The sequence below is a fragment of the Nycticebus coucang genome, chromosome 8 (assembly GCF_027406575.1).
Source record: "Nycticebus coucang isolate mNycCou1 chromosome 8, mNycCou1.pri, whole genome shotgun sequence".
Lineage (NCBI taxonomy): Eukaryota > Metazoa > Chordata > Mammalia > Primates > Lorisidae > Nycticebus > Nycticebus coucang.
Genome location: NC_069787.1, coordinates 87802408 through 87827502, shown reverse-complemented (window position 1 = coordinate 87827502; position 25095 = coordinate 87802408). Strand labels below are relative to the sequence as shown.

General features: G+C 56.2%; 3 protein-coding genes across 7 annotated transcripts in view; 2 read left to right on the top strand and 1 right to left on the bottom strand.

Annotated features, from left to right (window-relative positions):
- CCDC13 (coiled-coil domain containing 13) overlaps nucleotides 1-3645 on the top strand; it is a 78498-nt gene extending 74853 nt beyond the window's left edge. For all 3 annotated transcript variants that reach the window (XM_053598982.1, XM_053598980.1, XM_053598979.1), the window contains 2 exons: nucleotides 335-449; nucleotides 997-3645. In XM_053598982.1, the coding sequence (XP_053454957.1) occupies nucleotides 335-449; nucleotides 997-1153 (272 nt within the window). In that variant the 3' untranslated portion in view covers nucleotides 1154-3645. The remainder of the gene's footprint in view (nucleotides 1-334; nucleotides 450-996) is intronic.
- A 3524-nt stretch (nucleotides 3646-7169) lies between these two features.
- HHATL (hedgehog acyltransferase like) lies at nucleotides 7170-16895 on the top strand. 3 transcript variants are annotated; one of them, XM_053598976.1, is made up of 12 exons: nucleotides 7266-7537; nucleotides 9162-9280; nucleotides 9656-9723; nucleotides 10188-10301; nucleotides 10431-10625; nucleotides 10940-11149; nucleotides 11580-11751; nucleotides 12211-12355; nucleotides 12450-12485; nucleotides 15738-15939; nucleotides 16331-16472; nucleotides 16674-16895. In XM_053598976.1, the coding sequence occupies exons 2-12, from the start codon at nucleotides 9175-9177 to the stop codon at nucleotides 16796-16798; spliced, it is 1515 nt and encodes a 504-aa protein (XP_053454951.1). In that variant the 5' UTR covers nucleotides 7266-7537; nucleotides 9162-9174; the 3' UTR covers nucleotides 16799-16895. The 3 variants fall into 3 exon arrangements, with proteins under 3 accessions (XP_053454953.1, XP_053454951.1, XP_053454952.1); XM_053598977.1 differs by lacking the exon at nucleotides 7266-7537 and adding an exon at nucleotides 8651-8897; XM_053598978.1 differs by lacking the exon at nucleotides 10940-11149 and having other exon boundaries at nucleotides 7170-7537.
- A 182-nt stretch (nucleotides 16896-17077) lies between these two features.
- On the bottom strand, nucleotides 17078-23736 carry KLHL40 (kelch like family member 40). The gene is made up of 6 exons (XM_053598975.1): nucleotides 22429-23736; nucleotides 21005-21165; nucleotides 20622-20729; nucleotides 20315-20500; nucleotides 18444-18590; nucleotides 17078-17625 (listed from the first exon to the last, which is right to left on the bottom strand). The coding sequence occupies exons 1-6, from the start codon at nucleotides 23605-23607 to the stop codon at nucleotides 17514-17516; spliced, it is 1893 nt and encodes a 630-aa protein (XP_053454950.1). The 5' UTR covers nucleotides 23608-23736; the 3' UTR covers nucleotides 17078-17513.
- Between the last annotated feature and the right edge of the window lie 1359 nt (nucleotides 23737-25095).

Below are 25095 nucleotides of genomic sequence, written 5' to 3'. Positions count from 1 at the left end.
GGTGTGAGGGCATCAAGTATACTAACAGCCTAGACTCACATCCAGTTCGCTTCTCTTGTTGGAAGCAAATTACCAGAAACTATAAAGATGGAGACAGTGAGGTGAGGAACTACCTCTGTAAAAAGCAGGCAGTCAGGACTAGAGCAAAGGCCAAAGCCAGGATCTAGGAAGGCAGCAGGGAGGGCTTCTGAAAGGACATAGCCCTTGTTTTGCACCCAAAGGAGGTGTACTGTTTTGCCAAGTGGAAAAGTAGGCAGTGGGCAATGGAGGGAGAGTGAGGGTGTTAACACAGGCCATGACCTCATCACAGACAGTGGCTGCTATTGCCCTGCAGGTCTGCCTGCCTCTAACAGCAGGCACAACCCGACTGGGAGTGAGAAGAAGGACCCAACCTTTGCCCAGCTCTCTGATGTGCCTATGGAATCCCAAATGGAGGAGCTGACCACCAGGTGCTCCCCTTCCCACCTTCCTAAAAGGGTGGAGTTGTCTGGGTGGAGGTGCCTCCATGGGAGAGGGACCATGTTGCTCCCCTTGTACCTTTGACTTCTTCTGTTTGCCCAGAAGGCTGGTCTTGCTTGGTCCTGGGTTCTTGGCCTGCAATTCAGAGTCTGGCCTTCAGAGGGCAGAGGTCCCTAGCCATGTCCCTGATGACCCATAGTTCCAAGAGAAATTTGATCAAGTGTGATCACTTTCCCTAACTCATTTAAACTCCTTAAGATCAAATGCAGCAATGGGAAAGAAAAGAGGGCGGACCTCTGCAAATTAGTACTCATCCTTGAGGTAGCTGACATTGCTGGGTGCCAGGACAGGGGCTGTAGGTGGACCCAGAGAGGACACACATGGTGTTCCCCAGGGGTCTGTGGGAAGAGGGGCAGGTCTGAGAGAACTCTGAGCCTGAGGAGCAGCCATGCTGGCAGCCCCATTCCCAGGGCCTTCTGTACACCCGCACACATGTGCCAGCTTAGACCACACTGAGCCCTGTCTCCTATGGTCCAGGCTAGCCATCCAGGCAGAAGAGAATGAAATGCTAAAGGCTGCCCTGGACACTGCCCTGCGGGGAAAGGAGGAGGACTTCCGGATGTACCATGAGACCCTGGGCCAGGTGAAAGGGGTCTTCCTGCAGGCCCTGCGGCAGCAGAAGGCAGACAAGTAATAGGATGGCAGCCCACTGTCAGCCCAGCTGGTGGGGCAGCCTCAGATCTTGAGAAGACGAGGCTCTGTCTGCACACTCCATCTGCTCCAGGAAGCCAGCCCACGCAGCCAGCCAGCCTCTTCTGCTCCTTGAGAAGGACCAAACGCAACGTCTCAGGCCAGGAGGGCAGAGAAGAAGCCTCAGTGGAGCACTGCAGGACTCCAGGGCAGGCTTGGCTACAGCAGGGGTGGAGGCCTAGCAGCCCATCAACGAGAGCTCTGGGGCAGCAAAGCAGCTGTGAGCGGACAGATATGGTCCCTCGGGCAGGTGTTCAATGCCCTTGTCCTGGGACCTAGCTTGGGCCCCCTTAGACCCACATGGCACACAGGAGAGCCCTCAATGCACCAGGCTGTACACATTCCCCCACGCCCCACCCTGCCCCCTGGCCAGAGCATCGTCCTCACCCCCACCCTAGCTCCATCTGTGATCATCCCCACCCTCCACACTTGGGACACCATGCTTTCAGCCACTGTGTCAGCCTGCTCCTTGGGGTTCTTCCTCAGATGCAGACCCTCGTACTTGTAATAATAATTATTATTTTCATAGTCACCACAGCTCCCAGTGACTGAGCATCTCCCCTGACCCATCTGGCCTGCTAATCACCCAAACTGCACCCTATTTTACAGAAGAAACTGAGGCTCACAGAAAGAAACTGAGCTAGTATTTGACTCTGACTAATTACAAAACCAGGGTCTTGTAGTTGAGCAGATTCCCCAGGGCTGGACAACTCTGCTCCCAGCCAACTGCTCCAAGAGGCACCTGTACCTGCTCCCAAGGCTGCAGCTGGTGGGTGCTGGTGGCAGAAGGCAGAGGTGGGGGCTCTGAGGCAGCAGGTCTAGGTGAAGGTATAGCACACTGCCCTCACTGTAGTGAGCTTGGCAAGGTACTGCAGGTGGAACCCAGGATCTGCATGCCTGTCTTGACTGTCACAGTGTCACCCCTCTCAGCTGCAGGTATAGCGATAGAGAAGGGTGGACTCAAGGAGGGTCACCCATAACCACACCCCCAAACCCCAGACATCCTGGCTATACATGCACCCACAGGTCCACACAGAGCTGCAGATGCACACAGCACCTAGACTCAGGAACATGCTGCTATGCACACGCGCTCACAGGCACCTCCACACATGCGCATGTGTGCACACTGATACACAGGAGAATGCACACATAGACACACATTCCCACGTGAAAAAGCAGTCACTTGTGTGTGGCTTGTGCAGTGAAACACAGATGCAGGTGCACATAGTTTGATAACACCCCCTCCCCCAGGAAAAACCACTTGGGGCTCCTGGGGCCCTGTCTACTCAGGCCCTTCCTCTGGGACGTGGCTATGGAGGACCGGTGCTGGCCCCCACCCCCAGGTTTTACTCAGGGAGCCCCCAACCCTGCATGGAGTCACACAGGTCTGGTGAGCCCACAGCAAGGTGGAGTGAAAGCCGTCAGGATGAAGTGGTGGTTCTGATGGGGTCCTAAGGGTCTCTGGGAAGCAGGAGTTTTTCCCTGGCTCCTTGTGAGGGGAAATGGCCAGGCAGAGCACCAGGAGTGAGAGGACCTGTGCCAGGAGGGGACAGTGTGTGACAGCATAGAGTAGGCCAAACACAGAGTCTGAAATGTAGTCAGCACCTTTCTTGTAGACACTGAGGAGCCCCAGAGGGTGGTCTGAGTGAGGGGAGCAGGCTGTGGCCCTCAGGAGAGTTTCTGAGTGTCAGAAGCAGGCATAGGATTTGCCATCCTTAGGCCACCTCAGGGAAGTGCGAGGGTGGCGTGACCACACCCTCACCTCTCAAGGGTGGTTCTGCTGCCCTTCCTGGCTCAGGGAAGGGTCTGAGAGAGGAGAGAGTGTCAGGTCACGGAGTCTGAAATCTGTCTGGAGGCAGGTATCTTTCCCCACTTGTCAACTTTGTGGCCTTGGGCAAATTACTTAACCTCCCTGAGCCTCCACATTCTCAGCTACGAAATGGGGACAATAATGGAAGCCTTGCTAAGAGGGCTGGTACAGGTGTCACAGAATAACCCAAAGACATTAAGCTAATTATTAGCTCACTGCTTATTTTTGTACAAGGAACATGACCATGTATCCATAGATTGATTTTATCCCACAATGATAAAAACAAGATTTATATCCTCGAGAGGGGAGAGAAAAACAATGAGCACGGTGAGTCTTGTTTGCAGGTTTTTGAGTAAACTGAGTGGCTGGCATCTTGCTTCAGCTGACTATGGGTATTAAGATGAGTGTTTCAATTTACAGATTCCACAGGCAACCTTGACAGCTTTGCTGTACAGCTGTGAACCAGGGGTTGTCCCTGTCACATCTGCTGGCCCCTACCACTAGCACTCCCTGCTTGGTTAGACCAGGTCTGTTCCATTCCCTCATTAGAATACTATTTCACTGGGTTCAAAAGTGTCAACTGCTTAGAACTGGTGGCACACAGTAGGTGCTCAATAAATGTTAGCTCTTGGTATTCCCTCTGTTAATTCAACAAATATTTGTTGAGCAGCTCCTCTGCCCCAGGCACGATGGTGCCAAGGTGAGGCAGACGCAGTCCCTGCTCTCTGGGAGCTCCCTGCAATCAGCTGGGGTGAGAGGTAGACTCGGCCCGGGTCACCATTCTGTTCTCCCGTCAGCCAGCAGGCAGTCAGCAAGTACCAACTGTGTGCAGTCCCCTGCAGGGCCTGGAGGTGAATCTGACTTGCTTTCTTCTTTCAGGGAGCTCCAGGCTTAGTTGGAGAGGTGTGGAATACAGAGGTCCATGCCAGGACAGGGCTGGGGAGAGGATGCAGAGATGGGCACCATAGGGCCCCCGCCCACCCCTGTCCCTGCTGTGGCTTCCCAGCTCCTTGGCCTGATCAGGAGCCATGTGTCTTCCACTTCTCCCTGGGGTAAAGGGGCAGGGAGGGGAGAAGGCCCAGGAGAGCCTGGGGGAAGGATTTTTAAGGGATTGTCAGAGGGCCCAAAGACTGGGGCTCTGAAGGATCCAACACATATGGGCCAGGTGGGGAGTAGCACAGCCAGGTTGGTGCCATTGGCCCCTCTTGGGCAGCACCACCTGTCTCTGGGACCCGGAAGATGACCTTTCCTGTCCCTCAGGCAGCTGGGACTGGATGAGAACATCAAGGTCCCTACTGAGAGCCACAAGGCAATAGTTAAGGGAGGTGCAGGTGCCCTGGGGGGTGGGAGGCAGGGGCATGCAGAGAGCCAGGTGGTGGAGTGACCTCACAGAAGGACTCTCCCTAGCTGCACCCCAGGCAGGCCTTCTGGTCTGGGTGCTCAAGTTCCAGCGCTGACAAATGAGACCTGGTTGAGCTGTGAATGTGGTTTGGCCCCTGTCCCTGTGGGAGCATCTGGGGCACTGCAGCTGAGCTGGGCAAGGGAACAGCCTGGTTCGGGCTGACTCAAATACATTCAGTTGCTGTGAGACCCCTCCCCTACTCCCAGGTGCCGAGGGCGAGGCCTGCAGGGGTCGCTCCTCTGGGCTCCCCCGCCTCTCTTCCCTGCCCGCAAGCCCACAGCCAGCCCTTGTCTTTGCCTGGTGCCCCCTCTTCACAGGTGTGCCTTTACATGCTCAGTCTCTCCTACAGTCCCTGTGCCTGTACATACAGCACACGTTCATACACAAGATGCACATCACACACACGTATGTGCAACACACGATATGTACACACAACAAACAAACAACACACAACACAAAACAGGGATCCTAGCACTTTGGACGGTAGCCAAGGCAGGAAGATCACTTGAGGCTAGCCTGAGCAACATAGTGAGACCTTGTCTCCTCACAAAAAATGTTTTAAAGTTAGCCAGGTGTGCTGGCACACAGCTGTAGTCCCAGCTACTTGAGAGGCTGAGGTGGGAGGATCACTTGAGCCCACGAGTCAAAAGTTGGACAGATGGGATCACACCACTGCACTCCTATCTCTTAAAAAACAAAAAAGAAAACAAACACAAAATATATTCAGGCTCCAACATAATTAATACAAAATACAATTGTACAAACACAGAAGATAATTTCCTACTTTCTTCACATTTTTACTTTGAGCAACAAACAACAACAAAAATGTTTTTAAATTTGAACATTGCCAAGGGTCTCTAAGGTTTGAAAGAATTGCCTGCCCCCTTCACCACACCTTTCCCAGTGGCTCCAGGGGCATTTGGGAAACTGACCCCCTGGCCTTGTACTGGTCTTAGCCCAGTCAGCTTCCTGCTCCTCCTACCACCCCTCCGTAAGTGGAGCTGCCCTTGGGCTGTCTGGCCCAGACCCAGGGCTCTCCCTGTCATTCCACCCCACTTGCCATCCCCACACGCCAAATGCCCTGAAGACCTCACTGCAAGGGGGTCACCTGGGGAATATCTCACTGCTATGTGAGTCCTGCCTCCCTGGGCCTCTGGAGTCTAGGGGGTTTGTGGTTCTCTATCAGCCTCTCTTTATAAGTGAGTCAGTATCATGGAGCCAGTTGCTGGAACCCCCCAAGAACCCAGTGAGGCCAGGGCTGCAGCACGCACACTATACAAACAAGACCCTGAGGCCCAGAGAAGTGGATCACATCAGCTCAAGTCAGTGGCTGAGCCTGTTTTCTTAATTTCTTTCTTCCTTGAACCATTCTCTTTGAGTCTCATAAGGGCACCAAGTAGACTGCTGGCCTAGGCTGGTCTCAGCTCACCAGTGTGGGTGAGCAGGGTTCCCCACCCCCCACCCCCATGGTACAGTCAATTCCAGAAACTTGTGGAGCTGACCCAAGTACTTAAGCTCCTGTGCGTCAGTTTCCTCTTCTACCAAATGGGGATAATGGTAACACCCTCCCTGTGGGTTGTGGTGACATTAAAAAGTTAACCCATGTACATCCTGGCTACCATGGTTAACTTACTTCTCTTCTAACAACTGTGCCTCCCACCCCAGGAAGCCCTCCTTAACCCCAAAGTCTGATAATTTCATCCCTGGCACTGGCCTCTAGCACCCATTATCTGGCCCATAGCCTTACCATAGCCCCACACTGTGTAGTGGGCACCTTCCTGCTTCTCAGGATTGGGGACCACTGACACAGGCCTTTGTGCCATTCTGTAGGGACAGTGTGTGTGGGAGGGAGCTCCTTGCTGCTTTCTCTAGGAGGAAGCTCACTGCCCACTGCTCAATGCAATCTCTCTCCTTGTCCCAGGCCTTGCTCAGGCCCTGGGATGGCCCCTGCAGAGTGGGGAGCAGCACCTCTCTCTCTCACCCTCAGCTGAGTCTGTGCTGGGGTTAGAGTGAGCAGGGGCTCCAGGAGCTGGCCTTCGCCCCCCAGCCCCTCCCAGCACATACATGAACAGCCCCCATAGATGGGACACAAACACATACAGCTCTTCCAGACTTGGCTTCATTCCAGAGGGGAGCAGTCAGAAGTTCCTTTCCTCTCACGGAGCCTTCAGGATACCCATCCCCTTCAGGAGCCAGGGCTGAGGCTTTGGCTTCCCCCTTCTAGAGTGAGGACCCTACCCCACCCCCCAAGGAACTCCGGCTGGTTAGGAACATTCCTTTCTGCCTCCACTCTGCCATCAAGAGGACACTCCAAGTGCACACTCAAGTCTTGCCAAGTGACCCTGCTAACAGCTCTCCATCCACACAACTCCCTATAGGACAAGGATGGAGTATGGGAGCTCCTCTTAGCTCCATGTTCCATGTCAGCTCCAATCGCAATAGGCAAGTCAGTCCTGCCCTAGGCACTTATGCCTGACCAGTGAGGACTCTTGGCATAATGCAAAGGACCAGGGCAGGAGGCTAGATGGGTCTGCCCTGGGACAGCCCTTGGGAGGTCATATGTAAAGGTGGGGGGCTGGAGTCTATGGAGCTGAGGGATATGCGTGAAAATGCGTGCGCATGTGTGAGTGTGTTTGGCTGTGTGGTGGAGGCAGGGCTTACAAGCCTGGGGAGGCTGGTGGGGCCACCAGGAAGGCTTCCTGGAAGAGGGGAGTCCTGGAACAGTGAAAGGAAGGCACGGGATCTCTAGGAGCCAGGGGAGGCAGGCTTCAGTGAGGCCCAGGTGTCCCTGTCTGAGCCTATGCTACTGGCCACTGCTTCCCCCCCAACCCTCCCCCCAGGATCCTCCCTGCGGCTCCCTGTGGCCAGCAGCTCTGCAGCACTCGGCTCTGCTCCACTCTGCTCAGCTCCGCTCCAGGAAGGCCACCTCCTCCTCCCCCTCCTCCTCACGCTGTCACCACTCACCACACATAGCCTCAAGGGGGTGGGGACCCCAGAGCTGGACACACCCCACCGTGACCCTGGAGCTCAGAGGGTCGAAGGGACGCACAGTTGGACGCAGGACCCCGGAGCCCCGAGGTGGGCAGTGTGCCAGGGTCCCTCGCAGCCTCCTCAAGGTCAGTGCCAGCTGGGGATACAGCTACTCTGGGGCCCTTGAGACTTGTGGGGTCCACCCCAGGCCCCTCATTCCAAATTGCAGATCCTGAAGCAGGCTTTACCCCAGGTGCACCTGAGGCTGGTAGGACTAGGGGAAAGGGGATACCCTGGGTTCACAGAATGGCCCAGGTCTGGGGGTCTATCAGGAGAGGCCCAGGCTCGGGGCCACCTCTTCACAGAGGTCTCGCTGGGGACACTCTGCATCGGCCATGGGGAGCTAAAATTGGAAAGTGGCGAGTGGGAGGCAGCTGACAAAGCTATTTCGCGGGCTCTTCACCATGCTCCGGTTTCAGGCTCCTGCTCCATTAACCTGATCTCCAGGGCCGCCCTACCCCCACCCAGCCACTGAGGAGGTGCCTCAAGCACTCAGGCCAGCGGGGCAGCAGTCAGGATAATCTCGTCTTATCTGAGACCCCAGGGGGCTCCCTGAGGACCCTTGGGCCTGAGTGGAGGCAGACAGAAGCCTGTCCCAAGTTCACCGTGTAACCTGGACAGGGCCCTCCCATTTCTGGTTCATGACCTCCCCCAAACTGCACAATGAAGATGTCAACTGTAGAGGCCCCAGGGAACTGGCTGCAGGGCCAGTGGTGGAGATTTGGGAAGGGTCTAGGGTGGGAGACAGGGCCATACCAGCCACTTCTTGGCCCACCTCAGCCTGAGAAGGGTCTAGACATGTTTCTCCCTGTAATTTGAGCACTGGGTCTTTACCCATGGAGCCCTGGGGAAGACCCTGGGCCAGGCTGAAGCAGGGCAGGAAGGGCACCAGCACTAGCTGAGACCCAAGGATGGCCCAATAGTACTCCCAGGGATAAGCTGAGCCATGGCAGGAGTGGCTAGGCTCTCCAGGGCCTGATTCCGGTCAGCACCTTGGACAGCAGCCAGCACGCTCCCCTGGCCCTGCCTGGCCCCCGTCCCACTCCACCAGGACACCTCTTCAAATAGCACAGCCACCAGCCAGCACCCCTGACCTCACTACACAGTGCACTGAGAGAGTGGGGCATTGTGGTCACAGACACATGCAGGATAGGCAGGGACTAGGGATGTGGCAGGCTAGAGTGCAGGGGCTTGCTGGGGTTGGGGGTCAGGGAGAGACTGGAGGCTGAATGAGAGGGATGGAGTGCTGGCTACAGGGGCAGGACCTAGGAGGTCAGGATCTCAGGAAGGAAAGATGGCAGGGAGGAGTGAAGAGGGGGCTGGGCCTTTGTCAGGAGCTGAGGGGGGTTCCCAAGGGACCTGGAGGCAGAAATATGATTGAAGTGATACAGATAAGATCTCTCCACACAAGGTCTGGACAGAGGGTGGGGACCAGCCACCAGAAAGGTATGAAGCAGTAAATGGAGGTGAGGAAGGCAGGCTGAGTGAGCCCTGAATGGGAGGGTGGGGAGGATAGGGCACCAGTGTTGGGTGGTCTAGGGGCCGGACAGAGGAAATGGGGTGGGAAGAGTGATGGCACAACGTTCCCAGCAGGCAGGAGGTGGGGGCAGTCTCTCTTCAGAGTGTGTCCCCAGCACCCTGTCGGGGACCATGAGGTGGAGCAAGGTGGGGCTGGTAACTATAGTTTCCTCACCCAAGCTGTCTCCCCAGCACTGTCCAGGCTATGGGCATCAAGACAGCATTGCCTGCAGCTGAGCTAGGCCTGTACTCGCTGGTGCTGAGTGGAGCACTGGCCTATGCTGGCCGCGGTCTCCTTGAGGCTTCACAAGGTAATAGCTGGGCCCTGGCACAGGGGGTGGCGCCTTTCTCCCCCTGGGGGCTCCAGGGTTCCAGCCAGCAAAGCCAGAAACTTATAAGACCCAGGGTACTCCCTAGACCCTGGAGATTGGGCTGAGCTGGGTACAGCCACAGGGGCACAGATACAGAGATACAGTCAGGGACATTCAGAGACTCAGGGATACCGTCAGGGAGCTGGACCCAGATACACAGACAGACCCAGAGAGAAGCAGCTAGATGCAGAACAAAAGAGAGCCAGCCCCACTGCCACTCTTGTCTCCCCAGAGGGGGGGGAGGCCTTGTCCATGGGGAAGGCAGGGCAAGGGACATGAAGGGCCCCTCTTCCTGAGGCCACACTCTGTTCTCAGATGGGGCCCACAGGAAGGCCTTCCGGGAGTCTGTGCGACCCGGCTGGGAGTACATTGGCCGGAAGATGGTAGGTCCCCCAAACCCCAGAGTCCTGACACTGGAACATCTCTCCCATGCCAAACCCTTCTCTACTCCACTATTCAGACGGTCTCATGTAACAGAAAGCACCTCACCTGAGGGGGGCTTTCAACTTCTCCACAGGCCCCTCCTGTGTCCATTTAGGAAACAGGTCACATCCGTGGAGATGTGCTTTGGCAGGAGCCTCCAGCAGCACCCTTCCTAGGAACAAAGTAGTAATGGTGGGGTGTCAGGCAATGTGCTGAGGAGAGGCACAATTTGAGGGGCAGGGCAGCCCACATGGGGCCCTTTATTCCTCTCTACTTATTCATGTGGGGACTCAGCTGCTGCTGTCACATAATGCCTAAGAACATGAGGGCTGGGGAGGTGCTGGAGCTGTGACCAGTAGGTGCCAGCCCATCCTGCCCCTCTCCCACCCTCACTGCCCCACCTCCTCCTGCCCGGACTACCCAGGACGTGGCTGACTTCGAGTGGGTGATGTGGTTCACCTCCTTCCGCAATGTCATTGTCTTCGCCCTCTCAGGACACGTGCTGTTTGCTAAACTCTGCACCATGGTTGCCCCCCAGGTGAGTAGGACCTGGGCTACCCAGCCTCCCCCGCCCACTCCACTATAGCCATAGGTTATGGGAAGCCTACCCTGGGGTCCCACCCCCACTTACACAGACAGGCAAAGCAAAGCCTCCTCTTGCCCACAGCTCCGCTCCTGGATGTATGCCACATATGGAGCTCTGGCTGTGGCAGGCACAATGGGCCCCTGGTACCTGCTGCTGCTGCTTGGCCACTGTGTGGGCCTCTATGTGGCCTCACTCTTGGGCCAGCCCTGGCTCTGTCTCAGCCTCGGCCTGGCCAGCCTGGCCTCCTTCAAGATGGACCCCCTAATCTCTTGGCAGGTGTGTACTGGAGTGGTACAGGGGTGGAGGGTGCAGGGCTACAATCCCAACATCTCACAAAGCCCTGGCCACCCGAGTGTCCCAAGGATTTCCTTTCCATCTGTTTTCAAGTCTTTGGGTGATCATCTGCACCAAAAGAACATGTCCAGCTTGTCCTCTGCCGTCACATTACTGGGATGGAGCCGTGGCCAGTGCTCACTGGCTCTGGAAGAGAGAGAGGGGTGGGACCAGGTGGCCCCTCTGAGAATCTGAAGGGCTTTTCCCAGAGACGGAAGGCACCCTGGTGAGCTGGTGGCCTGTTCTTTCCCCACCAGAGTGGGTTTGTCACAGGCACTTTTGATCTACAAGAGGTGCTGTTCCACGGGGGCAGTGCCTTCACAGTGCTGCGCTGCACCAGCTTTGCACTGGAGAACTGCGCCCACCCAGACCGCCACTACTCCCTAGCCGACCTGCTCAAGTACAACTTCTACCTGCCTTTCTTCTTCTTTGGGCCCATCATGACCTTTGATAGTTTCCATGCCCAGGTGAGGGGACTCTATGGGCCCCCAGAACATGGCTGGATCTCCCTTTTTGGACGGGAGCTCCCATTCCAGATAGAACTCCTCAGACAGGATAGAATATCCCCATCCACAGGCATGGTTCCAGAATGAAAGCATGTCTACCCTCCCTCTTCAGTCCCCAGGCTGGGAATCAACAAGGATCACAAGATGGAGACATGTCTCCTCCCTCAAACAGGACTTCTAAGTCATAGATGTTCCCCTCCCACTCAAACTGGACTCTCAGGACAGAACTAGGTCCACCCAGGCTGACTGTGGGCGCCCCCAGACTCCAGAGAGGGCTGTGTCTCCACCCTTAAGCCAGACCCCTGGATGAAGCCATGTCTCCTCCCATGCCACTCAGACAGGGCTTCCCAGGCAGGGCTTGCCTCTCCCTCAGACACTTTGCATCCCCCAGGTGAGCCAGATGGAGCCAGTGAGGCCCGAGGGTGAGCTATGGCGCATCCGGGCCCAGGCGGGCCTCAGTGTGGTGGCTATCATGGCCGTGGACATCTTCTTTCACTTCTTCTACATCCTCACCATCCCCAGTGACCTCAAATTTGCCAACCGCCTCCCGGACAGTGCCCTTGGTGGGTCCCCAGAGCAGGGACCAGGGCTGGGCCACCACCCCAGGAAGACAGACCCATTGCACTCCCATAGAGTCACAGTTGGGGGAGCTGAGGCCCTAAGGGCACAGCACCTAAGGGTGGGAGAGCAGGGACTTATCCTTAACTGCGTGAGACTTGGCATTAGCTCTGTCCTGTGAGGCAGCGGCAGTAGCCCATAGCGCCTGTCCTGCTGCACCAGTCAGTGACTGATTTCCATAACCATAATGGGGACTCCATGGGCAGGCTGGGGCTGGTGTCTCCCTTAGGAAGTGATAGATGGGATCTCTGTGGAGATAGGCCCAGGAGCAAGGACTCCCCAGCATCTGGGAAGAGAAAGTGTCCATGAGGGAAGGCCAATGTCAACGCCTTCTCTGGGAATTGGGAGTTGGTAAGAGGAGGTGGACATGGTAATTCCAGGCAGTGATGGTACCCTGTCCTCAGCTGGTCTAGCCTATTCAAACCTGGTGTATGACTGGGTGAAGGCAGCTGTCCTCTTCAGCGTTGTCAACACCGTGGCACGCCTTGACCACCTGGACCCACCCCGGCCTCCAAAGTGCATCACAGCACTCTACGTCTTTGGGGAAACGTGAGTGCTGGTGAGGGAGGTGTGCCTGGGATCCCTGCCTGCCCCGGGAGCCCTGCTTCTGGCAGATTCACACCTATCTGCTCTCTCCTCACAGGCACTTCGACCGTGGCATCAATGACTGGCTTTGCAAGTGAGTTGAGGGATGGGGGTTGTCACAGCCACCCTTCCAGGTGTCTGAGCAGGACAGTGCCAAGATCAGTCTATATTTCTAAAGATCACCACCCTGGAGCCAGAGGAAGCAAGGAGGGCAATGACAAGGTTGTAGCAAAGGTCAAGGTGGAAGACACAGAGGTCTGGACTTGGGCGAGGGCCCTGCAGGTGGAGAGAGGACCGCATGGCAGAACTTCAGCTGGGTGCAGGAAGAAGAGGGAGATGACTCCCAAATTCCTGTCTGCAGAAGGGGAAGGTGGAGAGTGGTTTCCAAAGAGGGATTCTGTTAAGGAATGTCTAGTTGGAATGTAGGTGACATCCCTGTGGAGAGTTAGGAAGGTGGTTGGATCTGAAGATCTGGGGTTCAGACAAGCCTGGAGGACTGATGAACCTGTGAATATTGTGAGTGTGGGCGCCTGGTCTTCTAGCCTTGGGAGTGGATGAGACCTGAGGAGAGCAAGTACTGAGAGAAGGGGAGTGAGAGGGATGGCCGAGATTGGGCCTGCTCTCTTGGAGGGAGAAGGAAGAGCTGGCAGAGGGACTGACAGGAGTGACAGAGACAGAGGAGACACACAATGAAGGCCGTCTGTCATCCTAGAGGCCAAAGGAAGACTACCCAGGCATGGCGGGACAGCTGGGTCAGATGCTGCTCAGGTCACAGAAGCTAAGGATTAGTGTTGACAACAAATAGGCTTTCTGCCTTTTGCTGGAGACAGAGGGGTAGGTGAAGTGGGAAGGGAAACTGAGGAATTACGGGGGAGTGTGCAGGTGACCCCTGAAGAAGCCTGGGACTGAAGGGACAAGACAGGAGTGGCTGAAGAGGGAGGGAACGTTTTAAAGATAGGAGACAATGAAATGTGCCCAGGGGAATTATTCAACAGAGAAGCTGGTGTTTCAGGGTAGAGTGGTGACTGAGGAAGGAAGCAAGGTCCCTAGGGAGGGAGGAGGTGACGGCATCCAGGTCAGGCACAGGCCCGGCTTTGGGAGGAGGAGAACCCAGGTGGACACAGAAGAATGGCAGGTTAGTGTATAAAAGTATAAAAGTAAGGGAATCCTGGGCGGCACCTGTGGCTCAGTTGGGCAGCGCCTGTGGCTCAGTGAGTAGGGCGCCGGCCCCGTATGCCGAGGGTGGTGGGTTCAAACCCAGCCCCGGCCAAACTGCAACAAAAAAATAGCCGAGTGTTGTGGCGGGCACCTGTAGTCCCAGCTGCTTGGGAGGCTGAGGCAAGAGAATCGCGTAAGCCCAAGAGTTAGAGGTTGCTGTGAGCTATGTGACGTCATGGCACTCTATCCAAGGGCAGTACAGTGAGATTCTGTCGCTACAAAAAAAAAAAAGAGAGAGAGAGAGAGAATCCAGGTGAAGGCCTTGGTCTTCATCACGAAGTAAGCCTCACAGTCATCAGTGGAGAACTGTGGGGTTGGGGGCAGGGAAGGAGACAGCATCCAGGCCTCCCCACCCCTCCTGCACCACCTGGGTCCCCACCACTCACTCCCACTTGCCGGATAAGGGCACAGCAGCCATCACAGGGGCTGGGAGAAGATGCCAACTAGAGGAACCTGGGCACTGAGAGCCGGGGTGATGTTGGAGGTAGCGGGTGTACAGACTCCAGTGTGTGAAGATGTATGATTTTCTCCTTCCAGGCTTAGCTGCTTGGGCGCAGGTGAGGAGAAAGTAGGCAACTGGGCTCTCTCAGATGAGTGAGAAGGAGGAGGTGAGGGATACGGGTTTTTAGGTTACTTACAATGATGACTCACTGGAGGAGCAGTGACCTGAGATCAGCCTATTAAGGAAGATGGTGAAGATGGGAGGATCACAGGATCAATGGGACTGAAGAACTGAAACTGGGGGCCAGAAGGTCAGGAGGGGCTGGGCAGAGTGGGAATTAGGAAGGAGTGAAATTTTAAGTGGTGACATGTTGGGGTGTGGCCATCGGTGTGGGTGGCTGAGGTGGAGTGGAGAAAAAGAAGACATTGAAAATGAGGAGGTCTCAGAATGGAGAGGCTGGTTACTCAGTGGGTTTCCCACTGAATTTATTTAACAAATATTTATTGAGCATCTACTATGTGCCAAGCACTGTTCTAGGCACTAGGGATACAGCAGTGAATATGGCAAAGACCCTGAACTCATGGAGCTTACAGTCTAGTGGGGAGAAACAGACCATAAACAGGTAAACAAACATAAATTAGATAATTGTAGAGAGTGGTAAGTGTTGTGAAGACAGTAAGACATGTAATGGGATTGAAGTTGGCAGTAGGGTAGAAGCTTCTTTGACTGGGCTGGCTTTTCTGAGGAACTGCTATTTGAACAGACTTGAGTGACAAGATCTGGGAAAGAGAATTTCAGGCAGAAGAAACAAGAAGTGCACAGTCTTTGAAGCACAAACTGACTGTGTCTAAAGGCAGCAAGGCCAGCAGGGTAGATGGGTGGACAATGGTTGCATGAGGTCAGGGAAGGAACAGAAAGGAGGTGACATGGGCTCTCCAAGACAAAGGCAGCTGAGCTTATTCTGACTGAAATGGAGGCCACTGGTGGGGGTGGGGGTGGGGGTGGGGTGTTAAATCATGGAAGTGATGTGACCTGAGCTACACTCTCAAAAGCTGTCCCTGTCTGCTGTGTGGAGAATGGATGTTGGTGAGGCGGGAAGACCACCCAAGAGGCTCTTGTAGTAATCCATGTGAGAGGAGAGGACCACCCTGACCGGGGAGTGGAGGAGGTGGTGAGCACTCCCTCGTGGAGGCAGGACTGAGTGAAGAAACAGAATTCTCTGGCTTGCTGGGCTGTGGGACACAGGGGAAATTGAGAGTCCAGGCAGGCACAAAGGCTTACAGCCTGAGCAACTGAACTGTGGTGCCAATAACTGAGATGGGAACGGAGGGTTTGGGGCAAAGACGGGGGACTCAGTCATCCGAGTGAGATGTCTGTAGCAGTTGGAGAGACTGGGCTAAAGGCATAGATTTGGGGGTCATTAGTGTAGAGACAGCATGTGAAGTCTTGGGTCTGGATGAGATCCGTTGGGGAATAAGTGAACAGAGCTAGGGAGGACATATGCTGTCCGAGGCTGAACCCCCCACAGTGTGAAGCTGGGCAGAGGGGCAGCAGCTACCAGAAGTCAGGGACAGTGAATGTGCCCAGAGTGACCGTGCTAAGGAGGGCTGCCTGTTGTGTCCTCTGCCGTCTCATACCTGCTCCTTCGCACACCCACTTTGGCCCCTTCTCCCGTTTTTCCTGCAGATACGTGTATGATCACATTGGTGGGGAGCACTCCCGGGTGATCCCAGAGCTGGCAGCCTCAGTGGCCACATTTGCCATCACCACTTTGTGGCTCGGGCCTTGTGACATTGTCTACTTATGGTCATTCCTTAACTGCTTTGGCCTCAACTTTGAGCTCTGGGTGCAGAAGCTGGCAGAGTGGGGGCCCCTAGCACGAACAGAGGTAAGCAGGGAAGGTCCAGGCTGGGATTGACTGGCTCACAGGGGGAGTATGGGAACCGCTGCTTTGTGGGGTTCTCCAACAATTGGCCCCAAGTCCAGAACTTTCTCACTGCCACCCTCTCGTCATCAGGACAATGGTTCCTCCTGTGGGAACCTGGCCCTGCCCCTTCCTTCTGTGGGGAATGGATCGTCTGGGCCTTGGTTGTGCTGGTCAGGCCTTGGCCCACTGTGCACCTGTTTCCCCATGTTTAACAATGATGAAGAGTTGGCCTGGGACTCTGAGACCCAGGCACATCCCCAGGACCTGAGTGATGAGTAAAGCTACAGACCAACTATGTCCTCTTTCCTTTGGGCCTCTTGTCCTGCTTCCAATGTTGTCTGGGACTGGGCAGGCCTCTCTGTCGGAGCAGATGTCCCGCAGGGTCCGGGCCCTCTTTGGAGCCATGAACTTCTGGGCTATCATCATGTACAACCTGGTCAGCCTGAACAGCCTTGAGTTCACAGAGCTGGTGGCCCGGCGTCTGCTACTTACAGGTGAGAGACAGGGGTGTGGGGATAAACAATGTACCAGGTATAACTCTCTAGGACTGTGACCTTCTGAAATGCTCCCTACCCCGCCCAATACACCAGGATCTTGGCATGGAGGGCTGGTCGAGTGGGGAGAGGGCTGAGAAGAGAAGATTCGCTGAGGAAGGGGTGCTACTCCTAGGTATTGAGGACTTCTTCCCCACACAGGGTTCCCACAGACCACACTGGCTGTCATGTTTGTCACCTACTGTGGTGTCCAGCTGGTGAAGGAGCATGAGCGAACTCTGGCACTGGAGGAGGAGAAGACACAGGACAAAGAGAAGCCAGAGTAGGTGGGGGGAACAGGCTCTGCTCAGCTATTCTTGGGCCCCAGGCGCAGGCCAGGCCAGATGGGGCTGACTAATAGAATAAAAGACTTTTCTACCACAGCTTGCTCTTCCCTGCCCCTTCTCCCAGTCTATGCTGGCTGAGGAGCTGGGGGCTCTAGGCCTCAGGGAGGGCCACACACAGTGTGCAGGCACCACATGGAGGGCAGAGACCACCGACTCTGATGACCCAACCACAGAACACTGCAACCTGGAATCTTCAAACCACCAGCTTACTGACGTGGCTCCTGATTCCAGACTCTGAGCTGCTTGCTCAGAAGGCACTTTATTCTTCTTAATGAAGGAGATGTTCTGCCGTAAGGTGGGCTTGATGGGGACATTCTTTATCTGCAATGAGGAGTCTGAGTCCTGTGAGGACTTACCCGGCACACACCACTAGGCTGGGCCAGGGCCAGGGCACACCTGGGATCCATCCCTGTGGTTCTGGCTCATGGATCAAGAAGAACCAGAGGGAAATGGTAACTCTGGAGAAGAGGCTCGTTTCTTATCCCTGCCCCAGAGCTAGGACGAGGCAGTGATTTCCCTTTCCTGGCTAAAGCAGCCCCTTGGGCACCACAACTAGATCCAGGTCGGCTCTGGCCTCCTCCTTGGAGCCCCCACGAGGCCAGGTCTGTGAGGGTCGCAGGGTGGGAGGGATGCTGGCTCAGGTCCTCTGGGCTAGTCACATCTTGGTCAGGCGCAGCACATTGAGCCGCACAGGCAGGAAGGTGGCACCTGCCGCGTAGGCGATCTCCCGCAGGACACCCTCCCACTTCTTCTCATCCTCATTATACCTGGAGAGGGGAGTGGGAAGAGCTTGGTCAGCTGAGTCCAGAGTGGAACCCAGCCAACAGGGGCGTGGCCAAGTGTGCTAGGCCCATCACCAGGAAGTTTCTCCTGTGCCAGGCCCGTCCCTAGGTAGATCTACTCCTGGGAAAGTCCTGTGTTCTGGGAAAAGAGATCTCCAGAAGATCTGCCATAAAGAACATCCACCTCACATTCTGGGAAGGGCCGTCCTCTCCGGGAAAGGCCACCTCTCAAGGATTCTCACATTCCTCAGCATCCACCTCCCTCCAGGAAGGTCTATACCCCACACAAACCCCAGTTTCCTCCCCTTGAGAATCTCCATACTCCATCTCCAGGAAGCCCTCTCCCAACAGCTCTGCTCCCCACAGGCTGTCTGCAGCATTGAGGGTAAAACCCCCATCCCAGGAAGGGGCATCCACTGAAAGCAATGGCTCTGAGAAGCTGGGGTCTACTTCCCAGTTTCTAGTCCTGGCCTCAGCTCTCCCTCCAGACCAACCCCCCAGAAGGCAGGGAAGGGGGAAGGCCAGATGCTACTGGGCCCTGTTTCCATGGGTCTGTGCTCTAAGCCTGGGCTCAGCTGCTGTCTGCAGCACTGTTGGTGCTCTGCAGTGGCAGGGGGTACCCTATGTGCAAACCCAGACCTTCCCAAGCAGACTGGCAAGAACCAGGGGCTGAGCAGGGCTCCCTGCAGGAGGGATCAGCTTCACTCCAGATGAGCTTGCCAGGTGCCTTGGGGCCCTGTAGATGTTATGAGGTGTCAGCCTTGCTCCTGGTTCCCCTCTCACCTCCCTGGGGCTGGGCTCACCTCCAGATGTCGTTGAGCTCTGTGGGGACCAGCTCTCCCGACTCAGTCTCCAGTGTGGCAAAGCCACTGAGGGCATAGAGAGTGCCTGCCAGGCTGACCAGGCTGAGTGAACTGCGCTCCTGCGGGAAGGCCTCAAAGGGTGCCCACCTGTGGGGGGTGGGGTGAGGAAGGGCATGACTGGGGGCCTCAGCAAACCCAGAGACCATCAGGACACTAGCACCCACAACTTTTGTTGCACCCCTCTGCAATCTGAATCCTGGGCTCCTATGCTCCCAGCATAAGCTCCTATTTCCCAACCCTCTTGGGAGTGCCTGCCTGGTGCCCCCACCTGGGACTAAGAGCATCCCAACCTGGCTCCCCTTCCCTCTCCCTCTGGTGGTCACTTCCCTCCATAGTCTCTAGCTCCTACTCTTTCCTTTCTTTTTCTCCCTGTCATTCCACCCAAGCTACCTAGTGAAGGCCACCACAGATGTCCCCCCCACTCCTCCCTTATCTCCTGAACTAACTTCTGCCTGTCAACTCACAACCCCAGCTTCCGGCAGGTCCCGGCCTTGTCCTGACACAGTCCTCTTGCCCTTAGTGGCCAGCAATGCCCCATCCCTCACCTCCTATCCATCCCTCTTCCCACACATGGCTTTCTCAAGTTCTCTCCACTCCCCTGGCTCCTGCCTGGGGCTTTCATCCTCACCTTCCAAAACTGCTCTCACTGAGGTTCATGGTCACTACAGGGATCTAAAATCCAGGGCCCACAGCACAAGCCACTGCTGATGTGACTTATACCAGCTACCTTCCAGGCTCACCTTCTCAGACTCCTTCCTGGACACCCTACCTGTCTCTACCATCCCTCGGGGCATGGGCCTCAGCTCCTCTCTCCTAGGGGAGCTTGGCCCCTCTGTGCTGTTGGCCCTAGATCTCCACTTCCAGCTCAGCCCCCTCTCTACCCCAGGGGGCTCCTCTTGGACACCCCTGAGTACCTCAAATCCACATCCTACCTGGACCCTCACTTTCCCTATCTCACCCCAATGGTTCTCCAATAAATGGCTTCCCACCTTCACTCAAAAGCACCTACTTCTGCCCCTACTAACCCTTACAATCAATTGCTAAGCCTATTCCACCTCCTAAACTATTGCTACTCAAAATATGATTTGTGTACCAGGAGCCTCAACATCACCTGGGGGTTGGTTAGAAATACAGACTCTCAGGCTCTCCCTGTGCCTGGGAATCTGCATTTTAACATACTCCTGGGGGAGATTCTCATGCTCATGGCAGGGTGAGAAGCCCTGGCTTAAGTCTCTCTCCAGCACATCCTCACAGCCCCATCCCCACTGATGACAGGCATTTCATTGCCCCTCCACTGAAGCCCCCTCCAGCCCTAGGCCCAGCCATCCCACCTCCCTTGACCCCTCACCCCATATTCAGCCTGAGCAACACCTTCCCTTCAGAGGGTTCTGCCTCTTTTCCTTCGCCTGGGCATCCTTCTCCCACCTGCCCTCATCCCTTTTGCTGGCTGAGTACAACTGTCTCTCAGCTCAGTTTTCTCTTTCTTGATGTCCCCCACCAGGAAGCTTCTGTCTTGTTCACTGCTGTATCCTGCCACTGCCCGGAATCAGTCCCTGAACCAAGAACCCCACATCCCCTACCCTATTCCCAAGAGCTCCCTTTGCAGACCACACTGGCCCTAAGCCTTGCCCACCCTGCAAGGGGAGCCCCCCACCCCAGTCACTGCTGATCAGAAGAGAGGTACAATTTCTGTACTGATGTCTAAATGCAGCAGTGGAAACCCAAAACGGAGACAACAACTCCAGCCAGGTCCCACACAGGCCCAAAGCCACACTGCTGTCCTTAGTGGGAGGCGGAGCGAGCTGCCATACTTGTTGTCTGCGATGCTGTACACCTCAGCAGAGCTGGTCAGCCCTGTGTCGGTGACCCCAGCCACCACAAAAATGCGGCCGTCATGGATGGTAGCGCCAAAGAGTGAGCGAGCAGTCTGCATGGGTGCCAACTCTTTCCATTCGAACTTCTTGGGGTCATAGACGCACATTTTCTTCAGGCACTTCCTGTGGAGCGCGGGGCGGTGAGTGAGGGCAGAGAAGCAGGAGCAGGGCCAACCCTCCCACCTGCCCCTGGAAGACCTGCTTCTGCTCGCTGCTGCAGACTCTCTGCAGGTCCGAGCCTCACCTGTCGCTGCCTTTGCCGCCAACGACGTAGACTAGGTCCATGTGGGAGAGCACTGCGTGGCCATACACCGCGTAAGGCAGCGGGTCCGATTCGCCCCATTTGAACGACCTGGAGGAGACCGTGGGGGCGGCCGCCGGGCTCAGACATGCGCCCCGCCCTTCTCTCACCCTCCCGTCCACATTTGGGGTGCACCCGACGCTCTGCTGGTGCTTCCCAGACCTCTCAGTCCCTCGCATCCCCCTCCACCCACGCTGCTACTCACCTCCCGGCCCTGCCCTCCCCGACCCTCGGCCCCGCCCCCTTCCCAGATCTTCGGACGCCCCTCTCGGGCCCTCAGCCCTCCCCTCCCCGACCCTCGGCCCCGCCCCCAGGCCCCAGCTCACAGTCTGTCGTAGCACAAGACCGAGTCCAGGCAGCGCTCATCGTCCTTGATCTCTCGGCCCCCGACCACGTAGATGGAGTTGAGAGCCTCTCCCAGGCCAAAGAGGCAGCGCGGCGAGGGCAGCGGGGGCATCCCCAGCCACTCGGAGTCTAGGTGGTCAAACTGTGGGCGGGGTTCATCCAATCGGTTGCCTTCCCCCACCTTACTGCCCCAGCCCAGCCCAGCCCAGCCAGCCACCCACAGGATCAGAGTAGTCTGGGTCTCCAGGTTGGACCAGGCAGCCTGGAAGCAGGCCTGAGAGATGGTGCTCCTCCTCCATCAGGCTGAGAGCTGAGTGCTCCCACCCTGGGTAGGTGTCCAAAGACCACCTGGACAGCAGGGTGATGGGTACCACAGCACAGCTGTGAGGAGCTCTGAGGTAGTCCAGCTGTGGCCTTGGCGCCTCCCCAGTACAATTCCACTTGGAGGATCAACTGCCCCTTGCTCTACACCCCATCCACTGCCCAAGAAACTTCCAAGTACAGGTCTGCCATTCACCCCTTAAAATCCACAGTCTGCAGCCTTGTCCACCTCCACAACCTCATAATAAAGATTCTAGTGGTTCATATTTTAAGAAAATTTTCTGGGGGCTGAGCACTTTATAAGCATCACTTAACTAAGCAGGAAAAATAATATTACCATTTACAAACAAAGGCCCGGAGAGAATAAACAATGTACCCTCACCGCTGAGGTGGTAACTGGCGGAGCTGCCCCCATTCCCCATCCAACTGTAAGGCCTGTGACTTGACCCTAGCACCAAGCTGCCTCTCCCTCCTGTCGCTGGTCAGGCCTCACTGAGCACACCACTCACAAGGCTCATCCCTGGTTCTGTCCTTTGCTTACTGTTCCATAGCCAGAAACACTTCAAATCCCACCCAACTGACAAGGCTCAAACCTACATAGCTAGTACCCTGGAAATACTCTCTATCCTCTGAGATCTCACAGTCACACCACTAACTTGGACCGAGCACTCCACTCTACTGATCTTTCCTGGGCGTCAGTTTCTTCATCTGAACAATGGAAGGATTAGGCAGGATAGCCCCTTAGTCTGGAGCACTTTTGTTCTGGGCTCCCGTCCTGGCCCTCACGCAAAGGTCAGAATCCCTACACTGACCTTGCTCCTCCTTGCTGTGCCTGACCCCAACCACATGCAGGGCCAAGGGCCCCCAGTGTATGCCCCTGAAATTGAGACACTACGTTATGCTGCCCTGTGGCAGCTGCCTTAGCCTGTTCAACCTTTAGGCAAGTGGCTGTCAGTCAACCTCGTGTCTACATCTCACCCTAGACCCAGTGTCATTCCCCACTGTTGACACAGGCCCTCCCTGCGCCGTAGGCTGCTGCACAGTGTCCAGACCCCAGTGCTAGCTCCCCACATTGGCAAGGCACCTGAAGGAAGTAAGCACTCATGGGGTCCTCTTTGTTGTCCTCATTGTAGAAGAGGCCCCCAGCCACGAAGACTTGGTTCTCCTTGGTGACCAAGCTGACATGGTTCTTGGGGACCTGGTTGGAGAGGGAGGCACAGTAGCACTCGTTAGCTGCGGGATCGTAGGCCACAGCACCCTCCTCGCTGATCATGAAGATGAGGTCCTGCAGGAACATGCCAAAGCGAAGTGTGTCATTGAGGATCCCAGGCAGGACGCATTCGTCCTCCTCGCCCTCCTTGGCTTCCGCTGTGCTTTCGTCGGCCTCTCTGGCTTGGGACGCGCTTTTGCCGGGCTCCTTGGCCAAAGCTGCCTCCTTCCCCTTCTTCTTCTTCTTGCGCAGCATGGTGATGCGGCCCTCGTGCGCATCCTTCACCATCTGCACCTTGCGCAGCAACTCCGGCTGGGCACGTACAAGAGGGTGGCGCTCCACGCGGGTCTCCAGAAAGGTGCGCGGCAGCAGGCGGCAGCGCACGCTCTCGAAGACGGTGGGCAGCGCGCGCTGGCGCTCCTGCTGCGCCTCGGCGTCGCCGCTACCCGCCCACCGCATCACCGCCTCGAACACCGCCTCCTCCTTCTCCACGTTGAGGCCATCACTGGAGATGATGGCGATGAGCTCGTCCGCCGAGAGTCCAAGGAAGTCGGCGTCGCGCGCCACCAGAGTGAAGTGCGCACAGATGAAGTCGCGGGCGGCCACCGCGAGGCGCGCGCAGTCGAGCAGGAGGCCGAGGCGGAAGACGGCCAGGCAGTTGGAGAGGCACAGGCGCTTCTGCAGGAAGGACACGCAGATGGTGAAGATAGACGGGATCTGGAAGCGGTGCGCCGCGGCGAACAAATCCTGCACGCTCGCCTCGTCCAGAGAGATCTCCGACGTGTACAGGTAGTTCAGCACCTGGGCCACCACGTCCGGGGACACCTCCTCCAGGCGCAGCTCCCCTGTGCTCCCTGGCTCAGCTAGGAAGCGCTCCCGGAAGTAGGGGCTGCAGGCGGCCAGCACCAGCCGGTGGCACGGAAACTCGCGCTCGCCCGCCCGCACCACACAGTCGAGGAACTTGCCGTGGTCCAGCATGTCCTTGAGTCCGTCTTGCAGGAGCGTCTGCTGGTACAACCGCTGCTCCTCCGCCTGCTCCAAGCCCAGCGTCATGGTGGAGGCCTAGGGTGCAGCGGCAGTGCCAGGGGGCTCCTCTCTGTAGGTACACTTGCTTTCCTGCTGGGGTGCGCTCAGACTGCGCAGCTGTCGGCGCTGGGCTATATATAGAAGTAGCCCCAGCCCTGTAAGGCGAGCAGCCTGCCCTGCACATGACGCACCGGGGACAGCTGGGCAGAGGCCCGCTCCCAGAGCAGCTTTGACTCAGCACTGGGGGCTCATGGGACGGGGGTGGGATATCTGAGCCTCACCCAAAAGACGAGGCCCTTGTTACTTCGCTTATAAATGGTAACAGCAAGGACTGACTGGAGTCCCTGATCAGGAGGGGCGCCTGGGAGGGAGGGGATGGAGAAGCTTGGAGCCCCTCGTTCAGGGTCTCCCGTCCTGGTTCCTCCATCTTCCCTTCTGGAGTGTATCTCACTCCTGGATATAGGATGCTTGGGTTTCCTGCTCAGAACTTGGTTGCAGCATGCACTCTTTAGGGGGCTTCTGGGGGGGGCTTCTTGACCATCTTTAAAATGGGAAGAGCTTTTCCTCTTTCTGCCTCAGCTCTGAGATGCTCCTTTTTGCAAGAAAGCAGGAAGGTGCCTTAGGCAAACAAGGTGATGACTTTCCCGTTGGACCTGGGGCAAGTGAGGTCTCCCTGTTAATGCTCAGTTTTTCCTCCTACACAATGAAGAGGTGGAGAACCTCAGTTCAGCTCTGCTAAGGTGCTAAGGGAGAACAGTGAGAGGGTTCTAACACTGAGGTGACAGATGTGCTAGAAAATTAATTCCCTAGGATTCTACCATTCTAGGTGTTTAAACCCTGCGTTTATACTCATTGCTCTTGGTCTATACCTGCCTGGGCCTGAGCCTGAGCCTGCCTGGCCTCGCGGCCCTACATCTTGTGGCCTAAGGCAGTGGTTCTCAACCTTCCTAATGCCTCCTAATGCTGCGACCCTTTAATACAGTTCCTCATGTTGTGGCGACCCCCAACCATAAAATTATTTTCCTTGCTACTTCATAACTGTAATTTTGCTACTGTTATGAATCATAATGTAAATATCTGACATGCAGGATATAGTTTCATTATTACAAAGGGGTCACGACCCACAAGTTGAGAACCACTGGTCTAAGGGGTCAGGGTTGAGGCCTAGGACAGCCGATCTCAATGCCCATCCTGCTCTGGAGTCCTGACCATCCTACACTCCTACCTCCACACACATACTCATCAGCCTCAGCCACCAAGATTAACTTGTTCCCAAAGTGCCAGAGGCTGCAGCCGTGGATTAAATTTAGCCCGTGGGACACGTGTACGAACTGATGGGGCAGTCCTCTGTCATTCCTCTGAGTCACTTGTTTATAACCTCGGGCTTAGGGAGAGGGGGGACAGGAGAGAAGACCTCAGGCTAGGCCAGGAGTGAGTCACCTCCCTTTTGTAGTCTCAGCAATGTCACTGCCTGTCCCTCCCAAGCAGTACATCTGACTGTCCCTCAAGCACTCC

Excerpts from the sequence above, each read along its gene's own strand:
- HHATL (XM_053598976.1), top strand. The coding sequence starts at position 9,175 with ATGGGCATCAAGACAGCATTGCCTGCAGCTGAGCTAGGCCTGTACTCG. Across the intron at positions 10,302-10,430 it reads GCACCATGGTTGCCCCCCAG|CTCCGCTCCTGGATGTATGC; the intron begins GTGAGTAGGACC and ends TCTTGCCCACAG. Across the intron at positions 11,752-12,210 it reads CCTCCCGGACAGTGCCCTTG|CTGGTCTAGCCTATTCAAAC; the intron begins GTGGGTCCCCAG and ends CCCTGTCCTCAG.
- KLHL40 (XM_053598975.1), bottom strand. The coding sequence starts at position 23,607 with ATGACGCTGGGCTTGGAGCAGGCGGAGGAGCAGCGGTTGTACCAGCAG. Across the intron at positions 21,166-22,428 it reads TGAGTGCTTACTTCCTTCAG|TTTGACCACCTAGACTCCGA; the intron begins GTGCCTTGCCAA and ends CCCCGCCCACAG. Across the intron at positions 17,626-18,443 it reads GAGCTCAACGACATCTGGAG|GTATAATGAGGATGAGAAGA; the intron begins GTGAGCCCAGCC and ends TCCCCTCTCCAG.